The sequence below is a fragment of the Cheilinus undulatus genome, linkage group 8, assembly GCF_018320785.1.
Source record: "Cheilinus undulatus linkage group 8, ASM1832078v1, whole genome shotgun sequence".
Lineage (NCBI taxonomy): Eukaryota > Metazoa > Chordata > Actinopteri > Labriformes > Labridae > Cheilinus > Cheilinus undulatus.
The window spans coordinates 53,735,694-53,749,170 of record NC_054872.1 but is presented as its reverse complement, the minus strand read 5'-3'; the positions used below and the strand labels follow the sequence as shown (position 1 = coordinate 53,749,170).

Here is a 13,477-nt window from a genome sequence, read left to right as displayed (position 1 = left end):
TTTCTACTGGATCAAAATGTCTATGTAGAGTGACATCATCACTCCCTCTTTTTCCAGCCTCAACTCTGATTTCTGTTTACATTTGAACGCCTCAGAAGGACTCTGATGGATCAGCTGACTGGTGTAACACCAGTATGATATATGAGTGACTGACCTGCTCTCTTTGTGGATGATAGAAAGCACAGACCAGCCGTCTGCAGCGCTGCACAAATCCTCCGCTCAGTGAGACCAGCAGGGACAGACCCAACAGGAACCCTGCAAACACAACCAGTGAAACCAGTGAGACCAGCAGGGACAGACCCAACAGGAACCCTGCAAACACAACCAGTGAGACCAGTGAGACCAGCAGGGACAGACCCAACAGGAACCCTGCAAACACAACCAGTGAAACCAGTGAGACCAGCAGTGACAGACCCAACAGGAACCCTGCAAACACAACCAGTGAAACCAGTGAGACCAGCAGGGACAGACCCAACAGGAACCCTGCAAACACAACCAGTGAGACCAGTGAGACCAGCAGGGACAGACCCAACAGGAACCCTGCAAACACAACCAGTGAAACCAGTGAGACCAGCAGGGACAGACCCAACAGGAACCCTGCAAACACAACCAGTGAAACCAGTGAGACCAGCAGGGACAGACCCAACAGGAACCCTGCAAACACAACCAGTGAAACCAGTGAGACCAGCAGGGACAGACCCAACAGGAACCCTGCAAACACAACCAGTGAAACCAGTGAGACCAGCAGGGACAGACCCAACAGGAACCCTGCAAACACAACCAGTGAAACCAGTGAGACCAGCAGGGACAGACCCAACAGGATCCCTGCAAACACAACCAGTGAAACCAGTGAGACCAGCAGGGACAGACCCAACAGAAACCAACTAGTGAACATGTATTTTTGCTTGTTGATATTTTTTGTTGAACCAACCAATAGGAAACAGGGAGAGGCTGGACCAATCATGTTAGCTCTTCCTGTTGTTGCTGGTCTGCTCTACAGGAGACTTTTTCTTTAGGGGTTTGAGGTTGGTTATCGTTGGCAAAATGGGTGAAAAAAGTGGTGAGAACGTGTTCAAGGTGGCAGGAGTTAAGAATTTCAATCCAATAAATGTTAAACATTCTTTTCTGCACCAAAATGAGGGAACTGTTAGCCAGGACGCTAGCACCAATGCTACTGATCTAACACACACACACACTGATATCATCATTGACTCACTACTAGGGAGGGGCCATTCTCGGGGTAGGTGTCTAGGAGGCTTTATATGGGCTGTGATGTCACTTCCTGTGTACCATCTTACCCAGGATGAAGCACACGTTGTAGTCGGGCTCTGACGGCTCCAGCAGACACTTCCTGCTGATAACTGTGACGTTTCCTCCCTGAAGAATGTTAAACGACGTCACCAGGTCTCTGAAGATGTCCGAGGCGTAACCAGACCCGTTCACCTGCACCACCACAGTCACCGGGGCTGATGGGACATGACATTTCCGTGGTTACCACAGTTCTGGCTGAAAGAATACAGTCATGTGACATCAGGAGCGTGGACTCACCTTGGGCCACCACGTCCCCCTTTAGCTGGTGCTGCACCTGATCCAGGACCCAAAACACCAGGAAGTCCAGTGCCACCAGCAGGCCGCCCATCACCAGGTGTCTGAGCACCGAGGCCACACCCACCAGCACTGTCCGCCACTCACGGGCTGTCAGATGGAACGAAACTACAGAAAACACGCCACTTCAGAACAACAGAGATATGACATAATTCATTTACAGCAGCCAATCAGGCACTAGACTCAGCTCAGTTGAACACTGACGTGGGGTGATGTACGTCTTGGCCTCCCTGCGTGTCAATGGCAGAACTGAAGCCCCGCCCCCTGCTGTCTGCTGGTGGTCGAGTTCTTCAAACTGAGCGCTGATGTAGACGTTGTCGAAGTCGAGCTTAGAGAGGTACCGGCGTCTGTACCGCACCGCCCTGCACAAACAGACACTTTAGTCATACACAACACCGCCCCCTGTGGCTGCACCGTTCATTACATCTATTTAAACCAAATCTGTCTGCGCTCAGCTCGCTTTCACCGCTAAATTTAAGAACGGAACACGAGTACCGTCGGTACGTTAATGGAATGTACTTCATATCAATAGAACACATCTGCATCTACTATCATAGGCACACAAACAATACTGGCCCTCTCTTACAACCCCAATTCCCAAAAAAGTTGGGATGCTGTGTGAGATGTAAACAAACAAAAGGCAATGACTGTCAAATCTCATAAACCATATTTGATTCCCAATAAACTACAAACCAGTGATACTCAACGAGTGGCTCTAGAGCCACATGTGGCTCTTTTATGTCTAAATTTTAAATATCATTCCTCCAGAAATCCTTTATAAAGGGAAACTATGACCTCAGAAATTATCCATTGAAAGTCACATTAATCAGTTTGAATCCCCACATTAATACGCTCAGCTTTAATTTTCAACATTTATTTTAATGTCTTGATATTTCCATTGCACTTTTTTGCCAAATTTTCCAATATTTTTGCCACTTTTAATCCATTATTACTGCTTTAAGCCCACTTTTGCTATTTCTTTTTGCCCATTTTTACTACTTCTGTCCCATTTTTGCCACCATGTTTTTTGCCTTTTATTCTGCTTTTTGCTATTTATTTATTTTTTCCCTTTTTGCCATTTTTTGCCACCTTTACCCATTTAAGCCACATTTTGCCATTATATGCCACTGTTTTCAGCATTCTTGCCATGCTGCCTTTTGACCCTTTTTGCCACTTTTTTTGCCCATATTTGTCACCATTACACACATTTTTTGGCCATTTTTTGCCACCTATAACTCATTTTTTTGGTAAATTCTCACCCATTTTCGCCACTTTCTGCCCTATTTTGCCACTTTTTCTTCCCGTTTTTCCACTTTTCACCCACTGTTTGCCATTTTTTGCCGACTTTGCTACTTTCTTTGCCGCTGTTTGACCATTTTTGCCACCTGTAACTCATTTTTTGGTAAATTCTCACCCATTTTTGCCACTTTCTGCCCTATTTTGCCACTTTTTCTTCCCGTTTTTCCACTTTTCACCATTTTATGCCTACTTTGCCCCTTTTTTGCCCATTTTTGTCACTCTTACAATCATTTTTTGCTGTTTTTTTGGCCATTTTTGCCACCTGTAAATCTGTTTTTGGTAACATCTCACTTGTTTTTGCCACTTTCTGTCCTATTTTGCCACTTTTTCTCCCTGTTTGTCCACTTTTCACCCACTTTTGACCATTTTTGCCACCTTTAACTTATTTTTATTGCCACTTTAATCAGTTTTTGCCACTTCTCACCACTTACATTGTAGGTCTTGTAAATGCATTTTTCAACAATTTGGCTCTATGGTGGAGCAGGGTTGAGTAGCGCTGACATAAACAAAATATCAGATGTTGAAAGTGAGACACTTTCATGAAAAATATTAGATCATTTTGAATTTGATGGGAGCAACACATCTCAGAAACATAGGGGCAGGGCCATGTTTGTCATTGTTGGGTTCCTGAGAATCAAGTTTGAGACTTTTTTAGGACCTGAGCTGAGAAAAATCGATACTATATTTTGTACCACAAATGGTGAAAAATGAAATGTATGTGAGATTTCTCAGTATACCAGACAGAACGGATTAAATGGGTAAATGCATTGCTAATAAAATGTCAAAATGATAGGAAAAGAGATTTTTTTTGTCATAAACACCAAAATTTGATGATTTTTTGGCACATTAAATGCCTCATTTCTATCAATGTACAGTACAGAGATACTCAGCATAAAATGTGCAACAATTATTTACCCCCCCCCAAAATTACTTATAATAAATAAATGTAGGTAGAAAATACAGAGTGGTCACTGACATGTCAAGTAAAGTGCCTTCTAAAATTTAAGACCACTTTCAGACTTAAATTTATGAAGTCCAGTTTAAAACTTTTAAGGATCTGTAGGAACCCTGATTGTGGAACATCCCCTCTTCTTTAACAGTCTGGGAAGTGAGGAGACCAACTGAAGGAGAGGAATGTTGTCCCATTCTTGTCTGATGTAGGATTCTAGCTGCTCAACAGTCCTGGTCTTATTTGCTGGATTTTTCCTTTTCTGATGCTCCAAATGTTTTCTATTAGTAAAAGGTCTGCAGGGAGACCGGATCAGGACCCGGACTCTTGTCCTGTGAAGCCATGCTGTTGTGATGGATGTGGTATGTGGTTTAGCATGGTCTTGCTGAAATAGTCAAGGCCTTCCCTGACAGAGACGTTGTCTGGATGGGAGCACATGTGTCTCTAAAAGCTCTCTCTACTTTTCAGCATTGATAGTTCCTTTCCAGATGTTAGAGCTGCCCACGCCATAGGCACTAATGCAACCCCATATCATCAGAGATGCAGGCTTTAGACCTGAGCCAGGAGAACAAGCTGGATGATCTCTGGGCATGAAAAGGATGCTTCTCTATGCTAATGAGAAGAAATGTGCACATGCTTGCAGGTACAAACACAGGAGGGAACATTTCAGCGAGTTAGGAAGGTTTCATGAATGAGCGTTCACTAACTAATGTGGATAAAAGGATGTTAATAACATAAACTACGTCTAAACCTGAATAAAGAGTAAAAACTGACAGTAAACTGAACAAAAGTGGGACTTCCAACCTGAAGAAGGACCAGGCAAGCAGCACGAGGCTGCCGTACATCAGCGGCGTGCTCAGTTTCTGAAACAAGTGAAGCTCTGAGGAGACTTCCTCCATGATGTCCTGAGACATCTGCTGCAGAGAGCGGCTGACGTTGGCGTCCAGGTCAAAGTTCACCAAGGCTGTGATGTTGAAGTCGAACTCTCGCTTCAGCTGCTCGAACGCCGCCACAGTGGCTAAAATACACAACACAACGGCTCACAGCGCGGGATAAAGGCCGTTCATAGACAAGAAAAAACGAAGGGAGAAACTCACGAGCTGCCAGACGTTTCTTCAGATGGCTGGCGATGTAGGAGGGGATGGTGCAGAAGAGCTCACCAGCTGAAAACACACAGAGGCCATCAGGATACCTGAATTATAAACATCAGTCACACCACACTAGGGCTGGGCAATTAATCCAAAATTAGATTAAATCGTAATATGACCTGCTGCATATTTCTTTAGCCTGAAATTTGTGTATTATACCGGTTTTAAACTTGTTTTTGCAGCAGAGATGTTATGCTTGACATATGCAATCATTTATTTTTAGAATAGTCTACAAAATAAATCCTACCTTCTTCAATTTAGTACTTTTCTCTTATTAAATATGAGAAAAACCATTTGTTGTAACAATTCATATCCAATTTGAAATGAGTCAAAACCATCAGAATTAAATATTTTTAAAGAATTAGTTAAGGAACAAAAGAAAGTTAAGGAATAATCGTATATCATATTGCAATATTCGGGAAAAAAATCGCAATCAGATTATTTTCCAATATCGTTCAGCCCTACACGACACTGACGCATAATTTACCAACACTTAAATAGAATTCTTAGCATGCAGTGTTGAGGATGATCAAAAATGGCAGCTAAATCCAACACACTGTCTAAACTTGAACAAATATGAGGGTCAGTTTTGCTGGGTTGGTAGAGAGGTCCCCTAACAAGAGCATCTCTAAAAAAAAAAAAAATCAAAAATCATGTTTTTCACATAATTTAATACAAAGTGAAGCTCCACTAAGTTCTGGAATCTGCTTCCTTTGACAATCCTCTTAAGCAGGGGTGTCAAACTCAAGGCCCGGGGGTCAAATCCAGCCCACAGTATTGTTGAACCCGGCCCACAAGATCTTTCATATTTCTATTGTAATTGGCCCACTGGTATGAGGTCTGCATATTTACTACAGTATAAAAGTGTAAACTTAACCTTTGAAAGGTGAAAAAGTAAGAAGTAAAAATATTTAGATAAAAAGTCGGGAATGTGGAAAAGAAATTGATTTGTTTTTATTTCATATTTTCAATTTTGCATCTCACAATCAAATTTGTTTGACTTTTTATTTCATATTTTCACCTTTTAAATTCACAATTTTGACTTTTTACATCAAAATCCAACCTTCTTAATTCACAGTTGTGAATTTAAGTCATGTTTAGACCTTTTCAACTCACTATTTCCGATATGATCTCACCTTTTGACCTTTTCAGCTCATAATTTTGACTTTTAATCCCACATTATTTGCTTTTAGACTTCCAGTTCAGAATTTTAACTCATGTTTTTACCTTTGAAAGTCATGATTTTGAATTTGATGTAATATTTCCATTCTTAAAACTCTAACGTTGACATTCAATCTCATATATTTGCCCTTTAAAATCATGATTTTGAGTTTTAATTCTGTTTTTGACCTTTTGAATGAATAAGTTTGATTTTCATCTCAGATTTTGAACCGTTAAACTTGTAATTTTGACTTTGTTTAAATCTGAAAACCATTTATTATCAGTGCTCAGTTAGTTTTCCCCATTTTTTTTTTACTGGTGACAGTTTATTGTTAAATATTGACCATTAGGCTCTCCTAAATCCAGAATCCGGCCCCTGCTGTGATTGAGTTTGACACACCTGCTCTAAAGGCTGAGCTCATCCTTGTTGGTTGGTCTCCTTTTCTTATCACACTTTTCCCTTTAGTCAAATTTCCATTAATATTCTCTGATCCAGCCTCTGAGAACAGCCTGACCTTCAGCAGTGACCTACTGTGGCTTACCCTCCTTAAATATCTCTCATACAGCCTCTGAGAACAGCCTGACCTTCAGCAGTGACCTTCTGTGGCTTACCCTCCTTAAATATCTCTGATCCAGCCTCTGAGAACAGCCTGATCTTCAGCAGTGACCTTCTGTGGCTTACCCTCCTTAAATATCTCTGATCCAGCCTCTGAGAACAGCCTGATCTTCAGCAGTGACCTACTGTGGCTTACCCTCCTTAAATATCTCTCATATAGCCTCTGAGAACAGCCTGACCTTCAGCAGTGACCTTCTGTGGCTTACCCTCCTTAAATATCTCTGATCCAGCCTCTGAGAACAGCCTGACGTTTCACCTTTGACCTTCTGTGGCTTACCCTCCTTGTGAAGGGTATCAGTGATTGTCTGGACAATAGTACCGTCAGCAGTCTCCCCCATAACTGTAGTTGTGTGCACTGAGTCAGAGTGAGGCAATAATGTGTAATGAAACCTTTGTAGGTGTTTAGGGTTAATTAGCTGGTTAGAGCTCTTCAGGACTGAAATAACTGTTAAGAAATTGGGCTTTTACACAATATTTTGATAATTTGAGATTAAACTAAGACCAAGAGTCAGCATAAATAATCTGGGAACATTTGGAACAGAAGTTGGGGCTGAAGAGGAGTTCGGCATCAAGCTGATGGAAATTCACGTAATCCATTAAAACTGCGTGATTCTCCTTTAAAGCGTGTTAACAGGGATGTCGATGTTGTCGGCCAACGCACCACGGGCCAGGCTGCAGAGCGGCAGGAAGCCGGTCATGATGTCACACAAGAAGTTGAACTCTCCCAGCAGGTCGGAGCAGTCAGCTTGAGCCTTGGCGAACACCTCCCGGCACTTCCTGTATGGAGAGCCCAGTTTGGCGTTACACACATCCCCGATGTCAACCAGGAAGTGAAGGACGTTCCTCAGGGTGCGAGCTGCAGAAGGAATCGTAATCACAGTTAAAGCATGCAGAAACAAGGAGGTCCACATACAGGAAGAGTGGCTGAGCATCACAGAGAAAGGACAGGTAGACAGGTAGAACTCACCTGCTGACTGTCTTACCCTACCTTTACCCAGCCGCCAGCAGCTAAAGTACAAAAACATGACTGAGCATTGTGACCATGTGATGACTGAACCCTAACATGAGATTATAGAGGTGTTTAGTTCACCAGAGGAACAGAGATGTCACCATGGGAACTCCAGGTAAAAGCCAGGTGATCTTATTATACAATGAAGCCTCAATTGTCAAAAAGAGGGGATTCAGTTAAAACCCTTTATTTCTGGTGTGGTAACAGGAGGTTTCATCATTATTTCAGTTTAAAGTGAGGTAGTTATTTTCATCATTATTTCAGTTTAAAGTGAGGTAGTTATTTTCATCATTATTTCAGTTTAAAGTGAGGTAGTTATTTTCATCATTATTTCAGTTTAAAGTGAGGTAGTTATTTTCATCATTATTTCAGTTTAAAGTGAGGTAGTTATTTTCTTCATTATTTCAGTTTAAAGTGAGGTAGTTATTTTCATCATTATTTCAGTTTAAAGTGAGGTAGTTATTTTCATCATTATTTCAGTTTAAAGTGAGGTAGTTATTTTCATCATTATTTCAGTTTAAAGTGAGGTAGTTATTTTCATCATTATTTCAGTTTAAAGTGAGGTAGTTATTTTCATCATTATTTCAGTTTAAAGTGAGGTAGTTATTTTCATCATTATTTCAGTTTAAAGTGAGGTAGTTATTTTCATCATTATTTCAGTTTAAAGTGAGGTAGTTATTTTCTTCATTATTTCAGTTTAAAGTGAGGTAGTTATTTTCTTCATTATTTCAGTTTAAAGTGAGGTAGTTATTTTCTTCATTATTTCAGTTTAAAGTGAGGTAGTTATTTTCATCATTATTTCAGTTTAAAGTGAGGTAGTTATTTTCTTCATTATTTCAGTTTAAAGTGAGGTAGTTATTTTCATCATTATTTCAGTTTAAAGTGAGGCAGTTATTTTCTTCACAATTTTAATTTAAAGTTAGACAGTTGCTTAATGAATATGGCATATTTGAGAAGGCTTTTACGTTAAAATCTTACATCAGATTGCCTTGTTACTGCACCAGATGCATTGTGGGGTTGCCCAGCATGACTCTAAGGTGAAATGAGTCTGTGGTAACTGGGGTTTTTTAATCATATCCTCGGCCAAGGAGGTTACATGATCAGCAGGGTTAGTTTGTTTGTTAGCAACATAACTCTAAATGTTATGGAAGGATTTTGATGAAATTTTCAGGAAATGTCAGAAATGGCATAAGGAAGAACTGATTAGATTTTGGGAGTGATCAGGATCATTGTCTGGATCCAGGAATTTTTTTTAAGGATTCTTTACTATTGAGAGATAGGGCTAATGGTGGAGGTCTGCGCTCTCCGTGCTTTTCTAGTTATTATTATTAACTGATAATTTCCTACTCCTGATGGCCGATAACCGATAAGAAAAAATAATTTTTTTAAATTGTTGATTTAAAAGAAGTTCATTTGATGTATTTCTGCACATCTGGGGGTAAGAAGAGGTTAATATGTAGTAAGCAAATATATTTATAACAAATTCTAACTGACATCACTCATGTTTACATCAAAAAACAAAGAACTATTCTGACTTTACAACGGTTATTTTTTTAGTTAACTTTTTTGTTCCCTAAAATTGAGACAGATAAACATCTATGACATTAGCTCACAGCCACATTTTCTGCTAATGGCTGATATAAGGGAAGTAAGAATGGTCCAGGCCAGTGGCTCCTTTCCCCCATGTCTCTCCCCCACCCTGTAAGAAACATGTAATATTTATCAGACAATCAAAGTTCTGGTTTATTAGACGTGTTTCTGACTTCTTTCCTTCACGGTCTGTTCCTGAAATCTTCTGTGGCTGTTTGATAGAAAGGGAGGGAAGTATGTTAGCTGACAGTTCTCCTCCTGGTGAACATTCGTGTGAACTCTCACGCTCAGACCAACTGTAGCTACGAGTCTTCTACGCTGAGTCGAGTCTAGGAGTAAGGAGGTAAGACTTCATTCATGACCAGCTGCTGCACTCGGCCCCTGATGACCAGCATTTGTTAACCTAGCTTCTGGGTTTTGGACCGACTGTGACGGTTTTTGGGAAAGCCCACTACTACTGTGCATCTGTAGCTCTTTAGTTTCATCTGTTTTCAGCCAGAGGAGTTTGAAATCCTAATAGCTAGTATCTAAAGTAAAATATAAAATATGAATAAATATAAATATTCTGTCTGTTTCTCCTAAACAGCTTTTAGATGCTGATCCCTCACCAACATGGCGGACGCTGTCAGTCAGAGCATGGATGAAGTTCTGGACTCTTCCTGCGACGGCGTGAGCGTTACTGCTGATCTCTCTGATTTTGTCCAAAGCAGCTGCAAACACAATAAAAATCCGATCAGATCAAACCAAACTAAACTTTAGACATATAAAACAAAGTGAAACAGTACTGCAGTATCAATATTTTACATCACCAGAATAGTGAACGCATTTAAAGCTTTCATCCTGATAATTTTAGAAAAATTTACTCTAAACTTTATGGAAATGTACATGTGATTGGTTATTACAGAAAAGGGGCGTGGCTGATCTCTGCATCAGTTCCTGTGTCTGATTGGCTGCCAGTTCGGCTCCACACAGCAGACTGGCAGCGGCTCGCTCCGTGTTTTCGAGCGTGTTGGCGAGAGGACCCGACACCAGTGCTGAGGCAAACAGGAAGAGCAGGAAGCTCCGCCCACTAGCTGTAACACAGGAGGGGTTGGAATGTGATTCACTGAGCACATATAAGACCCAGCCCTTTTTTAAACTAGGTGAAGCTTTTCTCTGGAGGACAGGAAGTGAAGAATACTTGGGACTGACCTGAGCAGAGAGACGGCAGCATGACCATGATGTCAGCTCTGAGGCTGGCAGACAGACCCAAACCAAACGCAGCGAGGGCGGCTATGACGATAGTGGTGTATGTGCAGAACCACAGCGGCTGTTTCTGCAGGAAGAGACCCATGACACCATAAACCGACGCCAACAGCAGCCCGCAGAGAAATGCCAAGAGGCTCCGCCCTTCTTCCAGCAGGTGACATTTGAATGTTCTCAATCTGTTACGCCAGTCAGAGCATCCAGCTGACCTGAGAGCAGAAGAAGGGGATATCAGCTTCAAATACTGGACTATATCAGCTTCAAATATTGGCCTTTAGCAGCTTTAAATATTGGCCTATAGCAGCTTTAAATATTGGCCTATAGCAGCTTTAAATACTGGACTATATCAGCTTTAAATATTGGCCTATAGCAGCTTTAAATACTGGACTATATCAGCTTCAAATATTTGGCCTATAGCAGCTTTAAATATTGGCCTATAGCAGCTTTAAATACTGGACTATATCAGCTTTAAATATTGGCCTATAGCAGCTTTAAATACTGGACTATATCAGCTTTAAATATTGGCCTATAGCAGCTTTAAATACTGGACTATAGCAGCTTTAAATATTGGCCTATAGCAGCTTTAAATACTGGACTATATCAGCTTTAAATATTGGCCTATAGCAGCTTCAAATATTGGCCTATAGCAGCTTCAAATATTGACCTATAGAAGCTTTAAATATTATCCTATAGCAGCTTCAAATATTGGACAATATCAGCTTTAAATATTGGCCTATAGCAGCTTAAAATTTTGGCCTATAGAAGCTTTAAATATTGGCCTATAGCAGCTTCAAATATTGGCCTATAGCAGCTTTAAATATTGGCCTATAGCAGCTTTAAATATTGGCCTATAGTAGCTTTAAATATTGGCCTATAGCAGCTTCAAATATTGGCCTATAGTAGCTTTAAATATTGGCCTATAGCAGCTTTAAATATTGGCCTATAGTAGCTTTAAATATTGGCCTATAGCAGCTTTAAATATTGGCCTATAGTAGCTTTAAATATTGGCCTATAGCAGCTTCAAATATTGGCCTATAGCAGCTTTAAATATTGGCCTATAGCAGCTTTAAATATTGGCCTATAGTAGCTTTAAATATTGGCCTATAGCAGCTTCAAATATTGGCCTATAGTAGCTTTAAATATTGGCCTATAGCAGCTTTAAATATTGGCCTATAGTAGCTTTAAATATTGGCCTATAGCAGCTTCAAATATTGGCCTATATCAGCTTTAAATATTGGCCAATAGCAGCTTTAAATATTATCCTATAGCAGCTTCAAATATTGGCCTATAGCGGCTTCAAATACTGGACATTATCAGCTTTAAATATTGGCCAATATCAGCTTTAAATATTGGCCTATAGCAGCTTCAAATATTGGCCTATAGCAGCTTTAAATACTGGATTATAGCAGCTTTAAATATTGGCCAATATCAGCTTTGAATACTGGACTATATCAGCTTTAAATACTGGCCTATAGCAGCTTTAAATATTGGCCAATATCAGCTTTAAATACTGGCCTATAGCAGCTTTAAATATTGGCCAATATCAGCTTCAAATTTTGGCCTATAGCAGCTTCAAATATTGGCCTATAGAAGCTTTAAATATTATCCTATAGCAGCTTCAAATATTGGACAATATCAGCTTTAAATATTGGCCTATAGTAGCTTTAAATATTGGCCTATAGCAGCTTTAAATATTGGCCTATAGTAGCTTTAAATATTGGCCTATAGCATTTTCAAATATTGGCCTATAGCAGCTTTAAATATTGGCCTATAGTAGCTTTAAATATTGGCCTATAGCAGCTTCAAATATTGGCCTATAGAAGCTTTAAATATTGGCCTATAGTAGCTTTAAATATTGGCCTATAGCAGCTTCAAATATTGGCCTATAGCAGCTTCAAATATTGGCCTATATCAGCTTTAAATATTGGCCTATAGCAGCTTTAAATATTGGCCTATAGCAGCTTCAAATATTGGCCTATAGCGGCTTCAAATATTGGCCAATATCAGCTTTAAATATTGGCCAATATCAGCTTTAAATATTGGCCTATAGCAGCTTCAAATATTGGCCTATAGCAGCTTTAAATACTCGATTATAGCAGCTTTAAATATTGGCCAATATCAGCTTTAAATATTATCCTATAGCAGCTTCAAAAATTGGCCTATAGTAGCTTTAAATACTCGATTATAGCAGCTTTAAATATTGGCCTATATCAGCTTTAAATATTGGCCTATAGCAGCTTTAAATATTGGCTTATATCTGCTTTAAATACTGGCCAATAGCAGCTTTAAATATTGGCCTATATCAGCTTTAAATATTATCCTATAGCAGCTTCAAATATTGGCCTATAGCGGCTTCAAATACTGGACATTATCAGCTTTAAATATTGGCCAATATCAGCTTTAAATATTGGCCAATAGTAGCTTTAAATACTGGACTATATCAGCTTTAAATATTGGCCTATAGCAGCTTAAAATTTTGGCCTATAGAAGCTTTAAATATTGGACAATATCAGCTTTAAATATTGGTCTATATAAGCTTTAAATATTGGCCAATATCAGCTTTAAATACTGGACAATATCTGCTTTAAATATTGGTCTATAGCAGCTTTAAATATTGGCCAATATCAGCTTTAAATACTGAACTATATCAGCTTTAAATATTGGCCTATAGCAGCTTTAAATATTGGCCTATATAAGCTTTAAATATTGGACAATATCAGCTTTAAATATTGGTCTATATAAGCTTTAAATATTGGCCAATATCAGCTTTAAATACTGAACTATATCAGCTTCAAATACTGGACAATATCAGCTTTAAATATTGGCCAATATCAGCTGTAAATATTGGCCTATAT

At 39.7% G+C, this 13,477-nt stretch overlaps 1 protein-coding gene across 1 annotated transcript in view; it reads right to left on the bottom strand.

Moving 5' to 3' along the window:
• The window catches only part of dcst2 (DC-STAMP domain containing 2), a 36,224-nt gene that overhangs the window by 8,601 nt on the left and 14,146 nt on the right, over positions 1-13,477 (bottom strand). The window contains exons 3-12 of the mRNA XM_041794172.1: positions 10,569-10,831; positions 10,280-10,450; positions 9,986-10,087; positions 7,440-7,634; positions 4,951-5,016; positions 4,658-4,871; positions 1,810-1,967; positions 1,549-1,713; positions 1,299-1,466; positions 155-255 (exon numbers count right to left, since the gene is read on the bottom strand). Coding sequence (XP_041650106.1) covers positions 155-255; positions 1,299-1,466; positions 1,549-1,713; positions 1,810-1,967; positions 4,658-4,871; positions 4,951-5,016; positions 7,440-7,634; positions 9,986-10,087; positions 10,280-10,450; positions 10,569-10,831 — 1,603 coding nt within the window. The remainder of the gene's footprint in view (positions 1-154; positions 256-1,298; positions 1,467-1,548; positions 1,714-1,809; positions 1,968-4,657; positions 4,872-4,950; positions 5,017-7,439; positions 7,635-9,985; positions 10,088-10,279; positions 10,451-10,568; positions 10,832-13,477) is intronic.